The following is a 26,545-nucleotide window of genomic DNA, read 5'->3' as shown; positions in this document are numbered from 1 at the left end:
TGCCCTAAGGCAGAGCTGCACTGATCTTCATGGTCTGATGTTCACCCACAGCCTTTCTGGTGTGGCAGGATCCCCATTTTTCTGCAAAATACTCAAAATCCCTGGTTATTCTCATTATCACTGAGCACATGGGAGCTGTCCTCCTCTCATATCAGTGTCCACCACCCTGTATCCTGGAATGGAAATTGGAGAGGTCTTGAAAGCACCCCTGGGGATCTTTGTTGACCAGATACATGTCAAGGGGCTGCATCACTTATGTGCTCATGTGCCATCACCATCCAATAATATCAGACAGTGCCAAGTGCTCAGCGTCCTACTCTTGAATTCCCTTCTGTGTTAAAAACAGATCTGACTGTCAAAGCAGGATCTTTGTGCAGCAGGGGTGGGCTGGTCACTGGGGAGAGAAGGGAGCGTGAGTCTGTCCAGTCGATGCTGCTCCTTCTTGTGAGTCAGCTGGACAAAGTGGTGGGAATGCCATGGAGGTCTGTACCAAAATCAAGGACTAAGCACAATTTCATGGGGTGATTTGGCTTTGGGTGATGTTTTGTAACCCAGACTGAAAGATGGTCTCATGGCTGAAAAAGTACAAACCTGAATAGATGGGTGGGCAGCCCAGTGCTTTCAGGAGGCCAGTCTTTTGAGGACAGTGCCTGAGGTCAGCACCACCCTGGCAGGGAGCTCTTCCCAGCATCAGTCTCTCCTCTCATTAGGATCACATCTCACTGCTCCCACAGAGAGCATCCCTGCAATGTTCCTTCTGTCTCCTGAATGACACATTCATGTCATTGCACACCATGTTTCTAGTCCTTCTTAGCTACTGGTGGCAACCCAAGGCAATTCCATGGTAGCCTCTGACTTGCCATTGGGTTTTATTTCCACCAGTATTAATCATACATAGAATCATAGAATCATTAAGGTTGGAAAAGGTCTCCAGGACTGTCTAGCCCAACCATCCACCTACCACCAGAATTTCCCACTGAACTAAATCCTAATTACTACTTCCACCCTTTCCTTGAACACCTCCAGGGAAGGAGACTCAGCCACCTCCTTGGCAGCCTGTCCCAGTGACTGACCACTCTTTTCAAGAAGAAATTTCTCCTAATATCTAACCTGACCCTCATCTGTTGCTTCTTGAGGCCATTCCACCCTCTTCTTTCTCTGTTATCTGGGAGAAGAGGCTGAACCTCACCTCTCCACAACCTCCTTTCAGGGAGTTGGAGAGAGCCGTAATGAGCCTCCTCATCCCAGTTCTCTCAGCTGATCCCTGTATGACTTGGTACCCCACAACACCCTTCTCTCCAAATTGGAAAGACAGGGTTTTGATGGGTGGACTCTTTGGTGGATGAAGAACTGGCTGCAGGATCAAGTGGTGGTCAATGGTTCCAGGTCCAGATGGAGATCAGTGAGAAGTGGTGTCTCCCAGGAGTCAGTGCTGGGGCCAATACTCTTCAATATCCTCATCAGTGATGTCAGCATCCAGAGGGACCCAGACAGGCTGAGCAGTGGGGTCAGGCAGAGCTCATGAGGTTTGGCAACTCCAAGTGCAAGGTCTGCACCTGGCTCAAGGCAACCCCCATTAACGATATAAGCTGGGGTGTGAAAGGCTTGAGTGCAGCCTTGCTGAAAAAGGCCCATGGGTACCCATTAATGGGAAGCTGGACATGAACAATGAACCCTCACAGCCCAAAAAGCCAACTGCATCCTCGGCTGCATCAAAAGAAAGTGTGGCCAGCAGGTCAGGGAGGTGATCCTAACGCTATACTCTGCACTGGGGATGCCTCACTTGTAGTTCTAAATGGGAGAGAGATGGATTTGAGGGGTAGGTTGTTTGGTGGATCAGGGATTGGATGGAAGGCCATAGACAGAGGGTTGTGTTGTATGGCACTACGTCCAAGCAGAGGCTGGTGATGAGCAGTGTCCCACAGTACTGCCATGCAGCAAGCTTTTGTCTGTCAGCAGTACCACAGCCCCTTGCTTTCAGACCCACTTCTATGGGACTATCATCTAAATAATAAGATCAGAATTCCCTGAGTTGCATCTGTGGTACATTCAAGTTACAGAAAAAGCAAATACTGTCCAGAATCAGAAATTTATTGCTATTGCAACAAACATCCAAACAATCTTATAAAAGTATAGAAGACAGTGACTACCAATACAGTGCCCAACCTCGTGTCATTTGTAAGCTTTGAGTGCTCACTGTCCACTGCACTTCTTCAGGTCACTGGCAGAAGTGTAGAACAAAGTGAGTTCAAGGAGCCATCCTCTGGAGAGACCCCTGCCTGCTCTTCTCTGGGCTGGAAATGACCTACCCTTCATTCATCAGCTTCCTGTCCCAGGATGAGGCTCTCCTCCAACCCACTTACAAAGTAGTTGCTTTAAAGCAGTTTAATCAGAGTCTTTGTGACATCCAGGTGTGTTACACCAACGGGATCCTCCAGCTGGAGCCACCCTCATAGAAGCCCCACTGCCATAGGAGGATTTCCCCTTGCAGCAGCCCACCTGACTCTGAAAGTTTTACCTGTATGTGTTTATACTCATGTGCTTATTCACAATATTCTTTCTCAAAACCACTGTCATCCCATCAGGAGAGGAAATCCTGCACACTGATCAGGGAGAACCCCATGGAGACCCTGTTGCAGGTAGAGGAAAGCTGATATTCACCTCCTCCAGCACTGTGACCATTTGAGACAGAGCAATGCCCCTGTCCAGCAGCTCTGCAGCTTCACATCCAACTTTGTTCCAAGATGAGCAACACCTGGTACTGGGACTTCATGATATCTAAGTGACATTTTGGATGGAATCTTTCTCCCTACCAGCTTCAAACTGATCAAGATCTCCTGAGCTATTTGCTGCTAAGTACAGCTCTCAGCCTTTGTCACCAAGCACTCCACCCATTTCCCAGCTGGACTGCTGATGCATTTAAAGAGCATTCAGCTTTCTGAGCACTCTGAACGTGCTCTTCCCATTAAATTACAAATCTCATAACCTCCTTCTTCTATTTGGGCTGGCACTTTTTCTGGGCATTTCATGTGGGTGAAAGTCCCACCTAATCAGGAGAGCTGAGAGTGACCCGCAGTGTCTATGGGGGCTGTAAGAAAGAAGGGGCAGACTTTAACAGGGGCTGTGTGATGGAACAGAGGGAACAGATTCAAACTAGAGCAGAGGAGATTTCATTTATTTATAAGGAAAAAGTTGTTTACAATCAGGATGGTGAGGCCCTGGCAGTGGCTGCCCAGAGAGGTGGTGGTGCCCCATTCCTGGAGACACTCGAGGTCAGGGGATGGGGCTCTGAGCATTGGTGGGGTTGTGGGTGTCCCTGTTCATTGCCGGGAGTGGGACCAGGTGACCTTTAAGGGTTCCTTCCAACTCAACCCATTCTATGATTCTAAAAGTTCTGGGCATGGCCAGGCCAGGCTGCTCTCTGACACAGGAGCCCCAGGATGCCTTTGCAAATGGCCTTGCTTTTCATGCTGTAGAGGACTGGGTTCAGTATAGGTGGGACAAAGAAGTAGACATTGGCCAGGACAGCATGGCTAATAGGTGGAGCATTCCTTCTGTACCGGTGTATAATGGACAGCCCAGCCAAAGGGATATAGAAGATGAGGACAGCACATAAGTGAGAGACACAAGTGTTGAGGGCTTTGGCCTGCTCCTCCCTGGAGGTGATGCCTAGCACAGTCCTAAATATCACCACGTAGGACAACACAATGAGAGCAAAGTCCAGGATTGCAACCAGCACCAAGGTTAAGCCATAATGGCTGTTCAGGGTAGCATCTCTGCACGCCAGCCGTATAACATCCTGGTGCAGACAGTAGGGGTGAGAAAGCACATGCGACCCACAGAAAGGCAGCCGCGTCAGGAGGCAGATTAATGGGAGAAGAGACAGAGTGCATCGGCAGATGATCCCCAGTCCAATCTGAGCTACCCTGGCACCAGTGAGGATGGAGGAGTACCTGAGCGGGCAGCAGATGGCCACGTAGCGATCAAAGGCCATGGCCAGGAGCACCGAGGACTCCATGAAGGAGAAGACGTGGATGCAGAACATCTGGATGAGGCAGGAAGGGAAGCTGATTTCCATGGCACCCAACCAGAAGACGCGCAGCACGGTGGGCAGGGTGGACAGAGTCAGGCCCAGGTCGGTGGTGGCCAGCATCAAAAGGAAGTAGTACATGGGCTGGTGGAGCTGGCGATGCACACTGACAACCAGCAGGATGGTGCCATTTCCCAGCACTGCAACCAGATACATGAGACCAAAAGGGAGGAACACCCAGTGGTGGAACTGAGCCATCCCGGGAAGGCCTGACAGCAGGAAAGGCTGAGCGTGGCTGCTGTTCCTGGGGTACATGCTCAGCTTGGGCTGAGGCCAGCCTGGGCTAAAGACTTCACTCTCATGAACAGTCCAAGGGTGATGCAGGATGAGATTCTGAGGGCAATGAAAACCAACCAGTGTCTGGACACAGTCATTGTGGAGGTCTTGCTTCTGCTCCCCTCAATGCTCCTACCAGACCAGGAACTAGCACGGCACAGTGCCAGCCCAGCACTTGGTCCTGCTTCATTTCCACAGGATCCTCACCTGTACAACAGGAAATAATGTTATCTATTGCAGCAAGCCTACATTCCTCCCAGGGCACTGCTGCAGCCCATTCCCATGGTCCCCATGGATGACACTGCTCTCCTGCTCTGATAAGCCATCCACGATCCTCATCTCCATTAGGGTCCCCCTCAGGCTTTCCACATAGGGTTCTCCCTCCTAGTCCATGTCCCATGAATGGGGCTGTGGGCACTATGGGAGGTGTCCCTGCCCACGGAGGGGTTGGGCTGGGTGGGCTTTGAGGACCCAAACCAGCCCAGAATTCCATAATTCCTTCATGAGGGTTCTTGGAAGCTACAGAAACAGAAGGAATTACTGGAAGTTTTCTGTCTTGGCCCCCAGGGGACACAGTCACTCCCATGAGTCTAACTTGATTAATGCAATGGGAAATTTAGAATGTTATTGTTTCCCTTCTCTTCAAAGACGATTTACTGTTCCGGTTTGGGCTGTCATTCTTGGTGACAGCTCACCAAGCTATTCAGAGCAGTGGGTATTTTGATTGGTGCGTGCAGAAATGATACAGACAGCAGCTCTCATCCTCAGCAGCGATGTTCTCACAGCACAGGCTCACAGGTGAGATCGAGCAATGTGTTCTTAAACCCAGCACTCATTTCTTCTGCAGAACTTTCAGCCCAGAGCTTCCAAACCACAGCCCACAGCTACCTCAGGGAAGTGCAGTGCTTTGTGAAGGACGGCCATCAAAGCTTAAAGAAGTTAAGCTCTGGATGCAGCAGATGCATGCTTTGGGGTTGCAGGTAGAACAAAATGCAGATAGCTTCGCATGGCTTGTCTGCTGCTCTCGCCAGGGGCTGAAGTGGCTGATGGGGAAGGAGCCAAAGTTTCGCAGCCCTCAGCACCCAAGGAACTCACACTCCATCTGCCCATGCAAACAAGGAACACGATGTTGTTTAATGGGAGGGCGTGTGGCAAAATTCATTAATGCTCCATGAAAAATAGCAGTAGTCTATTTCCAACTGCCCCACGTCTCAGACAAGGCTCCAGACATCTGTGCCTCCACACTTCACTATGCCAGCTAAATAATTAGCTAAATTAGCACTCGGCTTCCCAGGATGCTATAATTATCTGTGACATGAAAACAGAGATTCGGGTACTTGAATCTGCGTGATCAGACCTGAACATGTTCCTGACTCTCATCTATCTGGAAATGTGCTTTGGGCTACCAGCAAAAATGAGAAGGTTGTGCTGTTCTTTCTGTGTGTCATCAGCTGCCGCGTCCTGAGTGAATATTCATAAAACAGGAAAAAAATGGCTTTCCTTTGCTGATAGCACCGCAGCACAGATGGAGCCCTGCACCCAGAGCCTGCATGTCCCATCCTGTGCTCTGTGCTCCCCTGAGCTGTTCAGCTCCATTGCTGCTTGGTGACCTTGAGGCAGAAATGTCCCCCATCTGCTCCTCCCACCCTCCTTCAGTTTTGGTCCCTGGTAAAGAGGTGAGCCTCTATTCTGCATTCTGAGGGATGGGTTTGCACTGCGCAGCTCAGTGCTGTGCCAGGGGGAGGTGTGGGTGCTGTGGCTCTGGGGGATGCTTAGCCCTGAGCCCAGAAGGATGAGGATGGAGACTGCTGATAGAGCACAACACTCAGCCATGTCTCACAGCACCATCTGCCAGGCTCGTGGTACACAAGGACCAGAAGGGATGGAAGTGATGCTTCACCTACTGCATGGTCCCATCTCCAAGTGTGCTCTGCACCCGCTGCTTCACAGACATAGCAGGCACCATCCCACCAGCAGATGGAGCATAACTGGTGTTTTGTGAAAGATCTCATGATGAAAACACAGTTCTCACAGTCTGACTTTAGAGTCTTAAATCCTGCCTGGAATGTGCAATTGTAGCACTGGGGATTGATCTCTGTAGAAGTCTCCTCACCTACGTCCAGTGGATATCAGCACTGAATCCCTGCAGTGCCCCTGTAGCACAGCAAGAGCAGAGGGACAGAGGAGAGCAGACAGGAGACAGGGGAAGAGGTGAGATTGAGAAATACTGTGTGGATGGGTGCGAGTGGAGAGGGGGGCTTGGGTGGTCAGGATGGCATGTATGGGTGGTCGTGGTGTGATGGGTGGGTGGTGTGGTGATGGTTCAGTGGATGGCATGTGGTGGCATGGGAGAGAATGTGGAATGTATGGGATGGGATTGGCATGGATGGATGGATGGATGGATGGATGGATGGATGGATGGATGGATGGATGGGTGGGTGGATGGATGGATGGATGGGTGGGTGGATGGATGGGTGGAGGGGCAGATGGAGAGACGGATGGAAACAGGCGGTCACAGGGTGTGATGGCAGTAGCTGCCTGATGGCTAGGTGATGTTTTTGCAGCAGGATTGATAAATAGAGAAGCGTGTAAGAGCTGCAGGAGAGTGCAGTGATAGATATGCAGACTGACTGTGAAACAAAACAACCTCTCATTACAAAATCTGAAGGGAAAATAGCATTTGCAAAATTAAATCATCAGTGATAAAGTGAGACAGACATGGAAACCCATGGCTGCCTCCAACCCCCTTACCTCTGCTTGGCTGATGTCCTTCGGCACACGAGGCAGAGGGGGAGGGAATCACACTGCTGCCCAAACGCTTCACATGCAGGAGAAGCTGTCTGTTTTTATAACACCCACGTGAAATCCCAGCAGCAGCGAGTCACCTGGGAACCTGGAAACATTGCTTAGCTTTGTCACTGAATTTGGGGTAAAATACGGTGAGTCTTTAGGTTTTTGTGCCCCTAGAAAAACAGGGCATCCCTGCCAGGCCTTGTAGGGCAGAGGTGGTGTCTCATTCTTTTTTCTCCCTATGTTTGAGAAGGTTTCAACTGTTTTATGGCTGCGCCTACATTTTGGCTGTGCAAAAGCACTTCCACGTGGTGATGTGCACATTGTTTTTTGAAGCAGGGGAATCCCAATACATCCTTTTAAAGATACATACATTTTATTTCCTCCATGTTATGGGCAGGGTAACCAAAGCAAAGAGGCAAAACAGAAAAAAAAGTTAAGGTCAGGGCTAGTATTTATGGAGCACTTTGCTGGAACATTGTTCTAAGATGCCAATGGAAAATGATCCAGCAGTGCAGTCCAGAGCACGCCTGGCAATGCTTGTGTTTCACAGTCATGCATTTCAACTAAGTTAATTACCAGGACACAGGCTGAAACATGAAGAAAGAGCCAAGACCAGTAATATTGCCCTTCTTTCCCACTGGAAAGGTTTCTTTCTCTCTAATGCTGCCGAACACTGAAAACTTGATATGTATAAAATAAAATAAAATAAAATAAAATAAAATAAAATAAAATAAAATAAAATAAAATAAAATAAAATAAAATAAAATAAACAGAAACATCCCGAAAGAAACAATTCCACAGTGAATTGCTCCAGACCGTGCCAACCACTCCTGTTTGATGGTGTGGATACATCAAAATCACATGAATGTCCTCAGCTGTTGTTTTCCCTCTAGTGAATACAACGGTCCCTATGCAGGAGTTGTTCATTTCAGTGGGGTGTCTGCACAGCAGCCGTGATGTGCACTGGACAAATAAAGGTCTATCAGTTATCAGTGCACTGCTCCACCTGCTCCTCAGATCAGTATTAAACCTCCAATAAGGATTTCTCAAAAGGCTCTTGGGTTTAATGGATTCAGTGTGTCTTTAAGCACAAATTGTGAGTGCTGTACTTCCAAACAACAGGTTCACTATGGAGCAAACACAGCAGTTTCTCCCATAAGCACCAAAATAACACCGCACCATTTTTCATGGCACAGACTGCATCAGTCATCCTAGCACTGATATCTGACTTCTTTTCCTTAACACCTACTAAAGCTGTGCATGTCATCTATTATGAGACAAGCATAGGACAAGGGGGAATGGTTTTAAAGTGAGACAGGGGAGGTTTAGGTTGGATCTTAGGAGGAAGTTTTTCCCCCAGAGGGTGGTGACGCACTGGAACAGGTTGCCCAAGGAGGCTGTGGATGCCCCATCCCTGCAGCCATTCAAGGCCAGGCTGGATGTGGCTCTGGGCAGCCTGGGCTGCTGGTTGGTGACCCTGCACACAGCAGGGGGTTGGGATGGATGAGCACTGTGGGCCTTTGCAACCCAGGCCGTTCTAGGCTTCCATGATTCTATGAAGCAGGAATCTTCACCTTCCACCCAGTGTCTGCACAGCTGTGCATGGTAGGTCTGCAGAGGGCAGCTCCCAGAGAAGGACGTCACCCAAAGAGGGATGTTGCAGCAACAGCTCAGCTCTGTTTGTTGATTTCTTTTCCACTACAATGTCTTTTCCAACTAATTCTGACAGTCCTCTCACACAGTCCATTCAGTTTTTACTCTGCTGTCACAGTGGAGATTCCCTTATTGCTCTCTGAGGCAGCACAGTGTGTTCATTCATCAGTTTGGCAGCTCTGCCTCAGCTCTGAGAGGAGCTGCTGTGAGCGAGGAGAGCAATCCATCAACCCACTAGAAAAGATGAGAAGAGCTTCCCATCCATTCTGTGCAGCAGCTCATACGGGTTCAGGGTTTTCCCATCATTTTAAAGCAAGACCTGAACCAGGCCTGGGCTGCAGTTCCTTAGAAGTGAAGGAACATCAAAGCACATCTTGGGGTGTGTGCACAGCCAACCCCATGGTCACAGCCCTCCTGATGGAAGCCGCAAAGCATGTCAGCTCACCATGGAACACTCCATCCCCCACATCCTCACTGCCCTCCAGAGAGTCCTGGGTGCTCTTATACTTTTTCCTTATGGGGGGTAATAAAATAGGAGATAAAAGCCAACCTTGTAACCCTCATCCCAATGAACAAACAACTGAGCATGATGTATCACCCAGCTCTGAGCACCACGGGGACTGTTGGGTGGGGGATGGAGCAACAGGTGGGGAGCTGTGTGCCCAGGCACTGCTGGCTTCATAAAATCATGGAACCATAGAATGGCCTGGGTTGCAAAGGCCCACAGTGCTCACCCAGCTCCAACCCCCTGCTGTGTGCAGGGTCACCAACCAGCAGCCCAGGACTGCCCAGAGCCACATCCAGCCTGGCCTGAATGCCTGCAGGATTGGGCATCCACAGCCTCCTTGGGCCAATCACAGAGTCACAGAATCACCTCATTTCTGATTAAATCTAGTGTCAGGGAGAACCAGGCTTGCTTTCTTTCCTAGTCCCAGTTACTACTGCAGCCCCCTTCTGATTGCCCTCCTCCAGGGCCAGGCCCTTTGCAGGTGTGTTTCACGCGCTTGTATGGATTTTCTCTCCCCAGCCCCACGTTCACACAAGGCCAGAGCACACCACATGGCTGCACCCCCGAGAAGTATGAGAATGCCACTCAGCAGCCCCATGGTTGTTCACCCCATATGCCCCAACACAGACAGGCGAGACCACATTTCATTCCAGGTGTTATTGGGGCTATGGCCACAGCTGTGCTGCAGCTCAGTGGTACTTGCGGCCCAGACATGAGCCACAACATTGAGACCAGCTTCTGCCAGGCAAATTGGCAGCAGGAGTGAAATCCTGGCAAAAGTGGGAGGCCAGGACGATGATCAGGATGCTCCCGAGGAGCTGCAGGAGAAGTGGAGAACAGGCAGGGTTAGTCGCATGGATGGCCAGGGAGCATCCCCTCTTCCCACCCGAGGTCAAAGTCCTCAGTGCCCACCTTTGCCTAGAAAGATCTGCAGTTTGAGGAAAAAAAACGCTGTCATGAGAGCCCAATTCCTTACCAAAATAAAGGGGAAGCAGGTGGAGAAAAAGCCTTCGAGCACTATTTTCCTCTATTCTTGGGAGTGCTGCTTTGGCCTGACACTCGCACCCTTGCAAAAACACACACTTGTAAATTTTACTTTAATCTTTTTTTTTTGTTTGTTGTTTGTTTGGTAAATGGGAAATGTACACGATTTTTATGACAGGTGTCAGGGGGAGAGGGTGCCCATCTATCCAGGTTGCCCAAATAATCTGTGGGAGCCCCATCCCCGGAGGTGCCCAAGGCAAGTGGATGGGGCCCTGAGCAGCCTGATCTGATAGGGGACACCCAGCCCACAGCAGGGAGTGAGACTGGGAGGCTTAAAGGTCCCTTCCAACCCAACCATTCTATGGTTCTATGATCTCTGAGGTCCATTCCAACCTGAGCCATTCTATTGGTTCTATGATTCTACCATCCAGACAGGCAGCCCATGCTGACAATCAGAAGACCTTCTCTGTCATTTCAGAGCTGCTATTCCTCCCATAGAATTCAATACGATGTATGACTTCCTTCAGTACCCTGCTGGAGCATCCCTCCACCTCTGCCTTCCCCCAGCCAGGCTGCACCTTTCTCTATTTGCTTTCATTCCCCTCAACCCAGTGCCTCCTTAGCAGCTTACAGTCTCACAATACTTTCTCCTTCCCATTGCTACACTGACACAAAAAAATTGAACCCCCTGATCCAAAGCAAAGAACTGTGCACGGGAAAGGGCTCAGGCTGCCAACATCTCACCCTGAAGTCTCGGGGTCCACGTGCAACTTGTCGCAGTGCAGCTCCGACAGCTTGGCGTAGTGTTCCTGATGTGTTCCAGTTCTTCACGGCATCTCCAAAGGAGCTCAGCACTTTCTTACCATGAGCACGGACCCGGGGGTTGCCCATGATTGCAGATGGGGCTGGAGAGGTTCCCAAAGGAGGCAAAGAACCTCTGTCCAGGGTAGCGACGATCAGCAGCCTGTGGAGAGACACGGGAACACAAGCACACACCATTAACACCCCTCCTAGAACTGCAGTGTGTTTCAATATCCAGGTGTGCAGCTGAGCCGACCCCAGGAGCAAACCTACCTGGCCAGGGCTTCGGCACCGCATTCCTCCACGCTGACTTTGCTCCAGATGCTGGGTGATGACTGTTCTCCTCGGCGGACCAGTGCACCATGGTGGCGTGGGTTGGCGTGTGGCTGTGGGAGCACTCAGAGCTTGGAGCTGACCTGCAGACCCCCGGGCGCCGGTATCACTGCTGACAGCTCCTCCCACCCCACGCCGTGGGGATTCATTGGCTGGGACGGGTTGAGTTTGTGCTGGGGAGACAGGAGGGAGGTCAGCGTGTGGCAGCAGTATAGGGGCCTCCAGCCATCCCCACTCTGACCCTCTCCCCAGCGCTGCCCTACCAGACCTGGGGCCCCTTTTCAGTGAAAGGGCTGCACATAGAGATCATAGAATCATGGAATCATAAAATCATAGAGTCATGGAATCATGGAATCATAGAATCATCGGATCATAGAAGATTCATAGAATCATGGAATCATAGAATCAGATCATGGGATCTGGATCATCAAATAGACATCATAGCTAGTCCAGGATCATAGATCATTAGGTATTCGAATAGGAATCATGGAATCATAGAGAGTCATAGAATCATTAGGATCATAGGATATAGTCTGGATATGATCAAATCATTAGGCTAGAATCATGGAATCATGGAATCATAGAATCATAGAATCATAGGATCATAGGATCATAGAATCATGGAATCATGGAATCATAGAATCATAGAGTCATAGAATCATAGAATCATAGAATCATAGAAGGGTCATACAATCATAGAATTGCTCAGGTTGGAAAAGACCTTAAATATCGCTGAGTCCAACCACAACGCAGCCATCCTAGCCCAACTAACAGCCCTCCGCTCAATCACATCCCTTAGCACCACATCCAAACGGTTTTTAAGCACATCCAGGGGTGGTGACTCAACCACCTCCTTGGGCAGCCCATCCCAGTGCTTAACAACCCTTCCTGTAAAGAAGCTTTTCCTCATATCCATGCAAAAGCCTCCATTTGCAACACACGCATGGGACTCCATGGAGCATGCCCTGCGCCATGGCTCTCCCAGAGCTGCCCCATGACAGATGCCAACATGCAGCCCGTGGCCATGCAGCCCAGGGGTGTTCCAACAGCAGGCTCCATGACCACTGAAATGGACTTCAACCTCTTTTCACTTACCATGACAAAACATGACTGGGTCCATTTACTTTCCATTCTGGAGCCAGTGGAAGCTCACCCATCAGCTGTGAGGTGACAGGCCACGTGCCGAGCTGCTGCACAGGGACTGAACAGGGTCACCCCTTTCACCCCAGCTGTGCTTACATTCACATCCATAAAGAACAGGAGAAACATGCTTTGAACTCCAGAGCTGTCTCTGCAGCACCTGATGTGGGCTCAGAAAACAACAAAAGCTCAGATCAGGGGTGTCCAGCTGGGACCCTGGGGTTTCCTTTTGGATCCTGCTCCAGCAAGGGGAGATTCAGGTTGGATACTGGAAAACATTTCTTCTTCCTGAGAGTGGTGATGCATTGGAACAAGGTGCCTGGGGAGGTGGTGGAGTCACCATCCCTGGAGGTGCTCTGGAGCCATGGGATGTGGCACTGAGGGATGTGGTCAGTGGGCACAGTGGGGGGGTTGGGCTTGGGGATCTTGGAGGGCTTTTCCAGTCCAAATGATTCTATAATTCTATGACAAAGCAGCAATGAACCACATCTCCCCTGAGTTCAGGAGCTGTTCAGACTCCATGCTAAATGCTCTCCTGTGCCACCCCTGGGAGCACAGCACTGGGGCACCTTCCCCTGGAGCGTTGTTCCTGCATGAGAGCACTGAAGGCTGATTCTAAACAAACAGATCTACCACTGCATGAAGTATCAGAAGAATAAATTATGAGCATCCTTAACCAGTGACACCCAAGAGGCACAGGGTTGTGCTGAAGCAGCAGCAGGAGGGGAGGGTGCTCACATGGCTGCAGCAGAGCTGGAGAGGGGCTGAGGTCCTCCACAGAACCCTGGGCTTGTTTTCCTCCATAGAATCACTGAATCATTGAGACATTAAGGTTGGAAATGATCGTTAAGATTAAATCCAACTGCACTGAGCACCACCTCTTCAGTATCCTCCTGGCCTTGTACCAAAAAATAAAGGAATGGGAGGAAAACCATTTAAAAGAAAGGGAATTCTGAAAATACCTTCAGTGTTTTAACACCCTTTTCCCTTCTAGCTATACACAGTATTTTTCACCATGGAGTAGATTTGGATCATGGATTAGAGTTGCCTACATCTGCCTTTTGCTGCTGATACCTGGGCAAGACTCTCACTGTGCCTGCAAGGAAGACAGCACTTTTGTCTTAGCAAAAGGTGTCCTCCCTTGTCCTTGTGTAAGCACTTACAGCAACAACACCCTCCTTCCACTGAGCAGAGTGCGTGAGGAGGGGTTAAGGGGCCATGGGGGCTTGGATACCCAGCAGTGAGTCAGGGGAGGAGAGGGAGATGCCCACGAGCAGGGATGAAGCAGGGACAGGACATGGTGCCAGCCTGGTGGAGGTGCTGGTTTATGTAGCTGTGGTCAGGATGTGGTACAGACTCGGTGCCAGAGGTTCTTGGTGTATTCCCTGTTTCCCCCTAGAAAGCAGCACGTCCTTCCAGCAGCAGCTGCTTTTGCTGCCCTGTGCTCATCAAAATGGGATGATTCTCATTCTCATTCCTGTTCCCCTGCCAAGAACAACCCCCACCCGACCCAGACCTGCTCTGTGTGCATTTAAACACCTCTATAGTTTGCATGCAAATGACATCAATTGATTTTTAGTTCCGGAACATCATTAATAGTTACTACAATTGACAGGATTAACCCCCTCTCTTCCCCCACCCAGAGCTGCAGAATGGGCAGCGTGGGGTGAAGAAGTGCATAAACAAGGTCTGTGCAAGTCTTGATAGCAAACTGTTTATCTGCAGCCTGCCCCCACCCAGCTGGCTGCTGGGCTAGCATGAGTCAGCTCCTTTCGGGGAGGCTGAATGCCAGAAATGAGCCAAGGAGGATTAAAACCTTCACTTTGTTTATTCTTTCTTAAATATATGACTCCTCCGCGTCAGTGAGAAAACTCTTTTCTACAGACATAGCCCCAGTGCAAACTTCCCAGCGCTGTGCCTGCCCAAGCACAGGCCTGCAGGTTTGCTTTTCAGAGGCAGATCCCACAGAACCCCATAAAACCCCATTGAGCACAAAGCCCTCCATAGAGACAACCCTGCCCCACTGAGCTCCCACTGCACCCACAGCCCCCAGCCCAGCCCCAAGCCGCACAGGGACACACAGACAGCAGAGGAGTGTCACTGAATGAACTTTATTTGTCTGTCACAAGCTGTCAGCTCCGGAGCATTTCTGCAGGTGCATCCAATGGCTGTCGGGTGCTCCGGGATCTTTCATGCTGGTGCTTAGTGGTACTTGCGAGCCAGGGCGTGAGCCACCACGCGGACCAGCTTCTGCCAGGCAGCCTGGCATTCAGGAGTGAAGTCCTTGGTGAAGTGGGCGGCCAGGACGATGATGAGGATGTCACCCAGGAGCTGTGGGGATAGGAGGACCCTCTGTTAGCAATGCCCTGAAGACAGCCTGTCCCTGTGCCAGTGCTTGCACCAGCACCAGGGAAACATACCTAGCCTTAAAAATGACCCTATAAACTACAGCTCTTGTTAAGACATACCTTGAACTCATTAATCCTTATGTTCAGTCTAAACACTGAAATGCACAACATGCAAAACACACCTGTCTGGGCTGGCCCGCTGGGCCCAAGTCTTTCCATCTCACCCACTGTCCCTCTGCTATGACTATGGGAAGAGGAGCCACAAGCTCTCCAGAATTCCTCCAGTTGGCTGCAGGTGGCAGCTCCAAGGAACAGGCGGCACAGCTGAGCTCCTGCTGGCATGTGGGAACTCTACCACCCCAACCATCTCACTCCTTGGCTCTCAGCATCCAGCCACTGTCCCTTGCTCCTCGTCCATCTGTCCTTCTCCATGCCAGGCTGCACTCTTGCTCCTTCACTTTCCCCTTGGCTCAGACTATTTCCCACTCCAACAGTGGTCTTGCTTTGCTCTGCCCTCCATTTCTGCACTGTAGACACCTCCTCATGCCTTCCCTTCTCCTTCATATCCTCACTGTCACCCACTCATCAGCCCCTCCATCCATCCCCTTCATTCCTTTCTCAGGTTGGTGTGTGCAGGTGCCCCTTCCCTCCCTCTTTCCCACCTCTGACCCTGACCCCAGCCACCAAATTCCACTAACAGTATGGGGAGATCTATGGGGAGTACCCCCATATTGGCCTTGGGGGACATAGAGAGAATCTCCTCTTGGAGGTGCATTGGGATGGGACCCAGCCAAGATCACAGCTCACCCTGAAGTTCTCGGGGTCCACATGCAGCTTGTCACAGTGCAGCTCGGACAGTTGGGAGAAGGTGTTCTTGATGTTGTCCAGGTTCTTCACGGCATCCCCAAAGGAGGTGAGCACTTTCTTGCCATGGGCGCGGACCATGGGGTTGCCAGTGATGGCGGTGGCACTGGACAGGTTCCCAAAGGACGCAAAGAACCTCTGGGTCCAGGGGTAGACGATCAGCAGCCTGCAGAGAGATGGAACACACAAGCACACACCTTTAGTTGCAGCCATTTCCATACCCAGAGAGCAGCTGAACCGATGCCCCAAAGCTGGACCTACCTGGCCAGGGCTTCAGCCCCGCATTCGGCCACATTGACCTTGCCCCAGAGGCCGGTGATGAGCTGCTTCTCCTCAGCAGACCAGTGCACCATGGCGGCGGTTGGAGGGTAGCGTGTGGCTGTAGGTACGGAGGAGGTCTGGGCTCTTGCTCCCGCGGGGATCGCACGCTGGTGAGCGGCCGTCCGTGTCCCCGCTTTTATCCGCTCCGCCGGGCCCCTCCTCTCCCCTGTGCACCCCGCAATTGGCTGCGGCTCAGGGGGGCCCCCAGCCTTGGCACCCCGGGGGAGGGAGCGCAGCATCAGGGTGGGGCACAGGGCAAGGTGCCCAGATCTGCGGCCAAAGCAGCACCCAGCCCCCCCCAGATCCCCAGCTCTGCAGCTCTATACGGAGTGCGCCATACGTCCCCATGCATGGTGTGGGCATGGCACCCTGTGCCCACCCCAGTGCTGTGAGCACAGCACATGCCAGGGTGCCCCACAAACAGTTCCAGACCACAGCACTCTGCATCGCTGTGGGGCAGGAGACCACAACTTGGGTCTGTTGGGTCCTTCCTTGCAGCACACCAGCTGCCTGCATGTGGTTTCTCTCTCTTCCTCTTCCTGAAGGGGTTGCCAGGCCCGGGCTCTCTTGTTCTTTCCCATCAGCTATTGAACAATTTGTTGACTTCAGGATAGCACTAAGTGGGCTGCGGACAGCAGGGTGCATAGCTCCGGCCCCAAAGATCCTGCAGGCAGGGGGAAACAAGGCAGGCTCAGAACTCAGAACACAGAGATCACCTGCGTGGCATCAGTGCACAGATGACCTAGGAGAGGTGGGACACATTGGGTACACCGGGGACAGCCTCACTGGCAGCAGGAAGGCAGTGCCTGACCTGACCCGGTGACATGGCAGCGTGTTGTGAGAGCTGCCTGGGGCTGCCAGCAAGCAAGGGCTGGAACTGGGATGGACGTTATGGGGCCAGAACCTGGCTGCACACAGAGCATCAGCTGGCCCAGGGGATGGGTGGCCATGGAACAAGGCACTGGTTTTGGCCATGGGCTGTGGCTGACATTTGTGCTCAAAGCTGCACTGGTTTTCCTCTGCACACTTGCTTCGGAAAGGGCTGGGTAGAAGGGCCATGCTGCAAAGAGCTGCGTTCGGTGCATGCCTGCACTGCAGCTGTGCCTTCTGCCTTCTCCCTGATAACGGGGCAGGAGGGTGTGAGCAGGAATTCATCGTGCCAGGACCCAGAGGTGTCCCTGAGCTGCTCTGCAATCTGTGGGGATGCTGCCAGCCACATCTGGGCTAAAATGGGGATGGGAGCCTGGAGAGCACCACAGCCCTCTGCACTGTGGGGACTTGAGGGAACTTTTGCTGCTGAGAAGTTAGATGTAGGGGCAGTGAAACCCAATGCTTTGCCCTTTCTGTATGTGGAATGATCATTCTAGGAACATTTTTTGCTTTAATAGATTCCTGTGACTATTACATTCTGCCCTTAATAATTTGAGCATGGTAAGAATTTAAACAAGGGCAGAAAGCCAGTACCATAGAATCATAGAATATCTTGAGTTGGAAAGGATCAGAAGGATCATGGAGTCCAACTCCTGGCTCCTTTTCATGTTTCCTTCCATCAGAGACATCACAAACAACACACCTCATCTCACTGCAGCTGCACGTTTTGTGCAAAGGTTTGTTCCCCTTGAAGGTCACAACATTAAACACAGTGATGTTGCTGATGCCTCAATGTAGAACCAGAGTGTTCCTATCTGTATTTTGGGGTACGTTTACTTGGTCAGGTCTTGAATGCTCCCCGTGTTCTCCAGCTTAGACAGATCTCGCCTGCAGGAGCTCAAGGAAACAAACCGTGTCCTGCAGCACAGTGTCCGTGAGCACCTCGTTCCATTCCCAGCCCCCAGAGCAGCCCCCACCCTGACCCCACAGAGAGACAGAGACTCCATCCTGACTGCAGCAGTGTTTATTTGGCAGTTACAGCCCAGCAGACCCCGCTGGGAGCATCTCCACGTGGCTGTGGGGCTCAGTGATACTCGTGGGCCAGCGCGTGGGCCACCACACGCACCATCTTCTGCCAGGCAGCCTGGCATGCAGGAGTGAAGTCCTTGCCAAAGTGGGAAGCCAGGACAACGATCAGGATGTCCCCCAGGAGCTGGCGAAGGAGGAAGAATAGAAGCCATCAGCCAGTGCTATCCCCACCTCCTTCATACCACGCAGCCATCCCAGGGCAGTGATGGAGATCCATCACAGAGCAAGGAACAGATCTGCTGCAGCCCATGCCCTGTTCCATCCTGTTCTCTGGCACTCACTGGGATGTTGGAACACACTGTACCTCCCTCCCCAAGCACCTTCCCTACTCCAGCTGTGCCAGTGACCCCTCTCAGCTCTGGATGTGTTTATTCTCCCTTCGTTTCCCCACTCCCCTGGCTCTCCTTTGGCTCGGATCCCCTCATTCGGTTGAAACAGCTCTGTCTATTTTCTGTCCTGGATTAACTTATGTCCAAGCTCATCTCCTCCCCTCCAATCCTGTCTTTGTTTCTTCTCTTCTGCTCCCTTGCTGCTCCAGCCTGGTATTGTGTCTCTCCATTCACTCTGCAGACTGCATGTAAATCACTCCACATTTTGTGCCCATCCACTCCACCTCTCGCACACCTCAGTCCTATAACTCCTGCCTATACTCCCCAGAGGCTCACCCTGAAGTTCTCAGGGTCCACGTGCAGCTTGTCACAGTGCAGTTTGCTCAGCTGGGCAAAGCTCTTCTTGATGTTGTCCAGGTTCTTCACAGCCTCCCCAAAGGAGGTGAGCACTTTCTTGCCGTGGGCGCGGACCATGGGGTTGCCAGTGATGGCAGTGGGGCTGGAGAGGTTCCCAAAGGACGCAAAGAACCTCTGGGTCCAGGGGTAGACGATCAGCAGCCTGCAGAGAGATCAGCAGGGCTGCACTCATCCCTTACAATCCCCAGCTTGTATTGGTTTGTGAGGGTTGCCGCAACCCAGGTGCAAGGCCTTATAATTGGCTCTGTTGCACCTCATGGAGGTTCACTGGCCCCACTGCTCACTTGACTGGGTCCCCTCTGGATGGCATCCCATCCCTCTGCTGGTGTCTGCACCCCACAGCGTGGGGCTCATCAGCAAACTGCAGTCAGCCACACAACCCCACTGCTGACATCACTGATGAAGATATTAAAGATATCATGGGATAAATCATCCTACTGGCAGCAAAAAGCGGCTCTGGGCCTTGACAAAAGAAGCAGTGTTTGGTTGCGTCACTCTGATTGCAGCAAGCAGCACCCTGTGCCAAGCTTTGCTTATCAAGCAGGAGTGGCAGATGTTACAGCCTTGGACTATAGCCAGTCCCTTCTGTCTCCTGCAGAACATGCAGTGGCTTAAGTTGAAAGCTGGTCTGTCCTGCAGTGTTTCTGCCTCCCAGTTGGTTTCTGTGGTGGTCTAAGTGAGGAGTTTTATAAACAGGAGGGGAGTGGTTGTTTGTGTAGGGTGGGCAGTGATAGGACAAAGGGGGAATGGTTTTAAAAGTGAGATGGGGAGGTTTAGGTTGGATCTGAGGAGGGTTTTTACACCCAGAGGGTGGTGACGCACTGGAACAGGTTGCCCAAGTAAGCTGTGGATGCCCATCCTGCAGGCATTCAAGGCCAGGCTGGATGTGGCGCTCTGGGCGAGCCTGGGCTGCTGGTTTGTGACCCTGCACACAGCAGGGGGTTGGAGCTGGGTGGAGCACTGGTTAACGAGGCCATTCTATGGTTCTATGATTCTATGAGAGCAAGACTTCAGGCTGCTTGGGGAACTAGTTGGCAAGGCCCCCTGGGAAACTGCTTTTGATGCACTGGGGTCCATTAGTGCAACCCAGGCCATTCTATGATTCTGTGATTCTATGACATAATGCTAAAAAGCCATTTGCTGCTGGGCCAGGAGAGTGTTGTGTTTGTAGGAAAGCTGTTCTGGTTTCTGTTGGCTTTTTGTTTTTCCCCCTATCCACAGGATGGATATGAAGCCCACAGGGTCACAAGTGCAAATCCCTGCTTTATCTGCCAGGAAGGCAGAAAACATCTTCTAAATCAACACAAAACAGGGGTTTCATCACTCTGAGCACACAGACATATATTTCCCTGTCATTTTTTAACTTTCTCCTGAATAAGACTGATGCTCCTAGACAGAACTCTTCCAATTATAGTGAAAAATCATTGTCCATTAAGCCAATCTGAAGTTAAAAATGGTCCAATCCTATGTAAAAACTGCCCTCAGCCCTCTTCTCGCAGACAATCTACATCTTCTTGGAGGCAAGCATCTTCTGCTCAGAGTGCCCAGAGCTCCCTGGAAAGGAGCACTTTCATCTGATACTGAAAAGGTTTTTATCACCTCTTTGAGTGATGTGTTTTTAGTCTAAGCTGCCTTGAGGTAACCTCTCCAAATCCACACCCTCACATCACACTGCAGGCTGAGAAGCGTCCAGCCCTGCAGCTCTGCCTTCTGCTGCAGAAGAGGTCAGAAATATTCCCTGGTGATTTCTGCAGACTGAAGGCACCTGCTTGGTGGGCTGGAATTGCCAACGTGCTGCACGAGGGCCTCTGTCCCCGATGTCCCTTGATGTCCCCCCCCCCCTTTGGCTAAACCTGGCTGCCTTTTTGGACGCGTGACAACTCCCCACAGCCCTGAGCCCCTTTTCCTCTCTGGTGCCCCTTTGCTCCACCCACACCCACAAGGAGCACACCAAAGCAATTCAGGTATTGTGGTTTTTTATTGACTTTCACAGCTGTGTCCTGCCTCTGGGAGCTCAGTGGTACTTGTAGGCCAGGGTCATGGGCACACCACGCTGACCAGCTTCTGCCAGACAGCCTGGCAGGTCGGGGTGAAGTCCTTGGAGAAGTGCGCGGCCAGCACGAATGAATGAGGATGTTCCCCAGGAGCTGCAGGGAGAAGCAAAGCAATGGGGTCAGTACAGTGATGGAGCAACCACCCCCTGCACAGCACCCAGGAGCTGCAGCTGAACCCCACTGCTTCTGGGGGCTTCAGAGATGCTCTTTCTGCAGGCAAATGTGATGTGCTCCCCAAAGACACCCAAAGATCCACCTGCTCCATGCTTGCATCCTCACACCTGCTTTCTCTACACTGTTCTCCCAAAATGTTTCTGAGGTGGGGCTGAAGTCAGTGCCGTGTCTGCCTGCTGCACCCCCACAGCAAGGGCAGGAATGGAAGCAAGGGCCCTCATCCAGCCCCCACAGCCACAACCTCACCCACCACCCCATCTCCTTTTCCTTCTTCCTTCAATCTGCTAGCCTTGCTCCACACCCAGACCTCTCTGTCTCTATCCCAGTCTGCTGATCTCTCCCCATCAGCACGCAGCCCCTGATGATCCCTGTGTCTTCATGCACACACTGGTTTTTCCCTCTTCTCCCATATAAGTCATCCCTGAGGGCACGGTGTGCCAAAGGAGAAACTGCACATGGCACTCATCCCTTTGATCCTCAGCCCCTCTTCAGCCTCCCTCCTCCCTTCTGCTTTTCTCCATCCTTCAGGCACTCAGAGCATCTCCCTCTGTCTGTTCCTCAGATCTGTTACAGCCTGGAGCCCCTTCCTTCAAGTTAACCAGAATGCACAGCCTTCCCTCTCCCTCTTAAGGATGCACTATTCCATCCAAACCATCCCTTTCTCTTCGACACCTAAAACATCTGCTACTTAAGTTCCCCCAGCACTCCCCAGGCCATGAGCTGCTCCACAGGATGGAGGGACAGACAGGCAACCTCAGCATCAAGCACACACCTTTAGTTGCAGCCATTTCCATACCCAGAGAGCAGCTGAACCGATGCCCCAAAGCTGGACCTACCTGGCCAGGGCTTCAGCCCCACATTCGGCCACATTGACCTTGCCCCAGAGGCCGGTGATGAGCTGCTTCTCCTCAGCAGACCAGTGCACCATGGCGGCAGCTGAAGGGTTTGCTTTGGGTTTCCCTGAACAATGAGTAGGAAGTGGGGCCAAAGCCTACTCATGGATTTTTATACACCGGTAACAGCTTGCCCTAATCTCAGTTGACATTGCCATTGGTTGTGACCGGGGAGGGAGTTGAGCTGCAGAAGGAAAGATAGCAAATTTGGATGCTGTCCAAGGGGAAAAGGGGCCCATTCCCCCTCTGTCTTCAAAGGGACCAGCTTCATCTCACACCCCCGCTCTCGCAGCCGCTGCCCCGTGTGTAGCCCCAAGTGTAGGTGGAGCTGCCCGCATGGCTTTGCCATGGTCATAGGTTTACAGTGTCACTGCCAGTGGCTGGGGACTGAATTTGTGGAGGAGACCCAGCGAGACAGGCAGTGATGTCAGGGAGCTCACAGCGTCTGCCTTGGCCTTGTTTTCAGACTCTTGGTACATCAATGTCTGCCCTCCTGGGAATCCATCGTGAATCCAGGCATCATCAGCCCCAAACTGAAGGATCAGAGGCTTTCTGGGAAATGAGAGCTCAGTGCTTATCCCAGACATAGACCTCATGCCTTGAATGCAAGATTCTCCTTTCTTGCCAGTACTCATAGAGTTTCACAGCTGCTGTCCCTTGCTATTGTCCATAGTTGTTGCCCACAGTAGTTCTCCATAGTTGTTCTTTGTGTTGACCACAGTAGTTCTCCATAGTGGTCCGTAGTGGCTCTCCATAGTCATCCATAGTAGTTCTCCATGGTTGTTGTCCATAGTTGCTGTCCATTAATTCAAAGTGTTTCCTACTAGCAGGAGAAGCTGTCAAAAAACAGGAAAAGCTCTTTCCAGTGTCATTTTATAATGATGCTCCATGGGATGTGCTTTGCACTCAGTTGTGCAAGCAGCCTGTGGCAGTGAGGAGCTGAGCCCTGCCTGTTGAATTCAGCTGCAGTTGGTTGCCTGGCCATAAACTCCACTGTTTTACCAATGGCAGTTCTGTTTATGCTAACTGCGTGTGTGCAGTTCGTTCCTTCGTGTGCTTTCTCATTTGGTACAGACGTGAAATGAGGAGGTTGTAATGACAACAAATTGCTCTGCAGATGCAAGTTGAGGATTTGTTGTTAATGGGGTGGGTTGGTGAATTGGTGGCTGCTGTCATGCGGTGCCTCTGCACCAGAACAGCTCAAGTGCCCCATCCCACAAGGGCAGATCCAGACTTCTAAGCCAGGTGTAAGATGAGGTGCTAAGCCATGAGTTGAAGAAGCAGCTCCTGGGGATTGCTGACCTTCCCCTGATTTCTCTTGTGCTCCTGAGCAGAACCAGAGGCTGCGTGCCCCCTTTTGCAGCAGGTGGGCACTGGTCCACAGTGAGCTCAGTGAGGTGGATTCAGACTGGAAGGTGTCTGCAGGATTGGAAAGAAGCCTTCACTCTTTCTGCCAAACAGTGAGATGAGATGACTGAGGGATGCTCAGCAGAAAGCAAAGAACAGCTCAGATGGTCCCAGTCCTGCTCTCTGCTTTGGAGATCTTCAGGGATGACTCCATCTCATGCACCTCTAAGTCAGAACTCATTTGCACCCACATGGGACAGATTCACTTCACCCACATCCTTTCTCCAGCATCCTTCCATCCTGCTGTCTCCTTTGGTCTGATTGGAGGAGCCCCATATGTGGCTCTTCACTTCCTGGCCATGGCAATCCCATGGACAGGAACCTTCATACTTTCAGGGCCATGTAGTCCAACTGCCCTGCAGTGCACAGGGACACCACAGGTAGATCCGGTTGCCCAGGGCCTGATTCAGCCTCACCTACAAAGTCTCCAGAGATGGAGCATCCCCCACATCTCTGGGCAGCCCGTTCAGTGCCTCACCACCCTCACTGGTACGGACTTTTTCCTTCCACCCAACCTGAATCTCCCCTCTTTAGCTTGAAGCCATTTCCCCTGTTGTCACCACAGACCCTGCTCAAGAGTCTGTCCCCTTCTTTCCTGTTGCTGCCCTTTAGATACTGACAGGCCGCTCTCAGCTCACCTCACAACCTTCTCTTCTCCATCTGCACAGCCCAGCTCTCAGCCTGTGCTCATAGAAGAGCTGTTCCATCCCTGGATCATTTCTGTGGCCCTCCTCTGGATGCTCTCCAGCAGCTCCATGTCTCTCCTGCACTGAGGACTCCAGATCTGGACGCAGTGCTCCAGGTGAGGCCTCACAGCACAGAGCAGAGGGGCAGGATCGCTCCCTGACCTGCTGGCCGTGCTGCTTTGGTGCAGCCCAGGATGCAGGTGGCTGTCTGGGCTGTGAGGGCACAGTGCTGGCTCATAGACAGCTTCCATCCACCAGAACTCCAAGGTCTCTCAGCAGGGCTGCACTCAATCCTTACATCCCCCAGCTTGTATTGGTTGTGAGGGTTGCCTCAACCCAGGTGCAGACCTTACACTTGGCTTTGTTGAACCCCATGAGGTTCACCTGGACTCACTGCTCACTTGACTGGGTCCCTCTGGATGGCATCCCATCCCTCTGCTGTGTCTGCACCCCACAGCTCGGGGTCATCAGCAAACTGCAGTCAGCCACACAACCCCACTGCTGACATCACTGATGAAGATATTAAAGATATCATGGATAAATCATCCTACTGGCAGCAAAAAGCGGCTCTGGGCCTTGACAAAAGAAGCAGTGTTTGTTGGTCACTCTGATTGCAGCAAGCAGCACCCTGTGCCAAGCTTTGCTTATCAGCAGGAGTGGCAGATGTACAGCCTCTGGACTATAGCCAGTCCCCTTCTGTCTCCTGCAGAACATGCAGTGGCTTAAGTTGAAAGCTGGTCTGTCCTGCCAGTGTCTGCTCCCAGTTGGTTTCTGTGGTGGTCTAAGTGAGGAGTTTATAAACAGGAGGGGGAGTGGTTGTTTGTGAGGGTGGGCAGTGATAGGACAAGGGGGAATGGTTTTAAAGTGAGATGGGGAGGTTTAGGTTGGATCTGAGGAGGGTTTTTACACCCAGAGGGTGGTGACGCACTGGAACAGGTTGCCCAAGGTAAGCTGTGGATGCCCCATCCCTGCAGGCATTCAAGGCCAGGCTGGATGTGGCTCTGGGCAGCCTGGGCTGCTGGTTGGTGACCCTGCACACAGCAGGGGGTTGGAGCTGGGTGAGCACTGGTTAACCAGGCCATTCTATGGTTCTATGATTCTATGAGAGCAGACTTCAGGCTGCTCAGGGAACTAGTTAGCAAGGTCCCCTAGGAAACTGCTTTTGAGGCACTGGGGTCCATCAGTGCAACCCAGGCCATTCTATGATTCTGTGATTCTATGACATAATGCTAAAAAGCCATTTGCTGCTGGGCAGGAGAGTGTTGTGTTGTAGGAAAGCTGTTCTGGTTTCTGTTGGCTTTTTGTTTTTCCCCCCTATCCACAGGATGGATATGAAGCCCACAGGGGTCACAAGTGCAAATCCCTGCTTTATCTGCAGGAAGGCAGAAAACATCTTCCTAAATCACACAAAACAGGGGTTTCATCACTCTGAGACAGACATATATTTCCCTGTCATTTTTTAACTTTCTCCTGAATAAGACTGATGCTCCTAGACAGAACTCTTCCATTATAGTGAAAAATCATTGTCCATTAAGCCAATCTGAGTTAAAAATGGTCCAATCCTATGTAAAAACTGCCCTCAGCCCCTCTTCTCCAGACATCTACATCTTCTTGGAGGCAGCATCTTCTGCTCAGAGTGCCCAGAGCTCCTGGAAAGAGCACTTTCATCTGATACTGAAAAGGTTTTCTATCACCTCTTTGAGGATGTGTTTTTAGTCTAAGCTGCCTTGAGGGAACCTCTCCAAATCCACACCCTCACTCACACTGCAGGCTGAGAAGCGTCCAGCCCTGCAGCTCTGCCTTCTGTGCAGAAGAGGTCAGAAATATTCCCTGGTGATTTCTGCAGACTGAAGGCACTGCTTGGTGGGCTGGGATGTGCCAAGTGCTGCACGAGGGGCCTCTGTCCCCAGATGTCCCCTGATGTCCCCCCCCCCCTTTGGCAAACCTGGCTGCCTTTTTGGACCGTGACACTCCCCACAGCCCTGAGCCCCTTTTCCTCTCTGGTGCCCTTTGCTCCCACCCACCCCACAACAGGAGCACACCAAGCAATTCAGGTATTGTGGTTTTTTATTGACTTTCACAGCTGTGTCCTGCTCTGGGAGCTCAGTGGTACTTGTAGGCCAGGGCATGGGCCACCACGCTGACCAGCTTCTGCCAGACAGCCTGGCAGGTCGGGGTGAAGTCCTTGGAGAAGTGCGCGGCCAGCACGATGATGAGGATGTTCCCCAGGAGCTGCAGGGAGAAGCAAAGCAATGGGGTCAGTACAGTGTGGAGCAACCACCCCCCTGCACAGCACCCAGGAGCTGCAGCTGAACCCCACTGCTCTGGGGGCTTCAGAGATGCTCTTTCTGCAGGCAAATGTGATGTGCTCCCCAAAGACACCAAGATCCACCTGCTCCATCCTTGCATCCTCACACCTGCTTTCTCTACACTGTTCTCCCAAAATGTTTCTGAGGTGGGGCTGAAGTCAGTGCCGTGTCTGCCTGCTGCACCCCCACAGCAAGGGCAGGAATGG

General features: G+C 51.7%; 3 protein-coding genes and 1 pseudogene across 3 annotated transcripts; all 4 read right to left on the bottom strand.

Moving 5' to 3' along the window:
- Positions 1 to 3,345: 3,345 nt before the first annotated feature.
- Positions 3,346 to 4,630, bottom strand: LOC107308556 (olfactory receptor 51G2-like). The gene has a single exon (XM_015852524.2). It carries the CDS (start codon positions 4,343 to 4,345, stop codon positions 3,386 to 3,388), a length of 960 nt encoding a protein of 319 aa, XP_015708010.1. The 5' UTR covers positions 4,346 to 4,630; the 3' UTR covers positions 3,346 to 3,385.
- Positions 4,631 to 10,009: 5,379 nt separating this feature from the next.
- LOC107308560 lies at positions 10,010 to 11,469 on the bottom strand (annotated as a pseudogene).
- Positions 11,470 to 14,670: 3,201 nt separating this feature from the next.
- Positions 14,671 to 16,273, bottom strand: LOC107308585 (hemoglobin subunit beta). Its single transcript, XM_015852566.1, has 3 exons — positions 16,052 to 16,273; positions 15,734 to 15,956; positions 14,671 to 14,909 (listed from the first exon to the last, which is right to left on the bottom strand). Exons 1-3 carry the CDS (start codon positions 16,141 to 16,143, stop codon positions 14,781 to 14,783), a joined length of 444 nt encoding a protein of 147 aa, XP_015708052.1. The 5' UTR covers positions 16,144 to 16,273; the 3' UTR covers positions 14,671 to 14,780.
- Positions 16,274 to 17,987: 1,714 nt separating this feature from the next.
- On the bottom strand, positions 17,988 to 22,031 carry LOC107308586 (hemoglobin subunit beta-like). The gene is made up of 3 exons (XM_015852568.2): positions 21,881 to 22,031; positions 18,736 to 18,958; positions 17,988 to 18,194 (listed from the first exon to the last, which is right to left on the bottom strand). The coding sequence occupies exons 1-3, from the start codon at positions 21,970 to 21,972 to the stop codon at positions 18,066 to 18,068; spliced, it is 444 nt and encodes a 147-aa protein (XP_015708054.1). The 5' UTR covers positions 21,973 to 22,031; the 3' UTR covers positions 17,988 to 18,065.
- Between the last annotated feature and the right edge of the window lie 4,514 nt (positions 22,032 to 26,545).

Source organism: Coturnix japonica, chromosome 1, assembly GCF_001577835.2.
Source record: "Coturnix japonica isolate 7356 chromosome 1, Coturnix japonica 2.1, whole genome shotgun sequence".
In the NCBI taxonomy this organism is placed as follows: Eukaryota; Metazoa; Chordata; class Aves; order Galliformes; family Phasianidae; genus Coturnix; species Coturnix japonica.
This window is presented reverse-complemented; position numbering and strand designations above follow the sequence as displayed.

What these genes read in the sequence shown, in the direction of transcription:
- LOC107308556 (XM_015852524.2), bottom strand. Translation starts at nt 4,345, where the DNA reads ATGTACCCCAGGAACAGCAGCCACGCTCAGCCTTTCCTGCTGTCAGGC.
- LOC107308585 (XM_015852566.1), bottom strand. Translation starts at nt 16,143, where the DNA reads ATGGTGCACTGGTCTGCTGAGGAGAAGCAGCTCATCACCGGCCTCTGG. An exon ending in GGGGCTGAAGCCCTGGCCAG is followed by an intron (nt 15,957 to 16,051) that starts GTAGGTCCAGCT and finishes ATCTCTCTGCAG; the next exon opens with GCTGCTGATCGTCTACCCCT. An exon ending in TGGACCCCGAGAACTTCAGG is followed by an intron (nt 14,910 to 15,733) that starts GTGAGCTGTGAT and finishes CTATCCCCACAG; the next exon opens with CTCCTGGGTGACATCCTCAT.
- LOC107308586 (XM_015852568.2), bottom strand. Translation starts at nt 21,972, where the DNA reads ATGGTGCACTGGTCTGCTGAGGAGAAGCAGCTCATCACCGGCCTCTGG. An exon ending in GGGGCTGAAGCCCTGGCCAG is followed by an intron (nt 18,959 to 21,880) that starts GTAGGTCCAGCT and finishes ATCTCTCTGCAG; the next exon opens with GCTGCTGATCGTCTACCCCT. An exon ending in TGGACCCTGAGAACTTCAGG is followed by an intron (nt 18,195 to 18,735) that starts GTGAGCCTCTGG and finishes CTCCTTCGCCAG; the next exon opens with CTCCTGGGGGACATCCTGAT.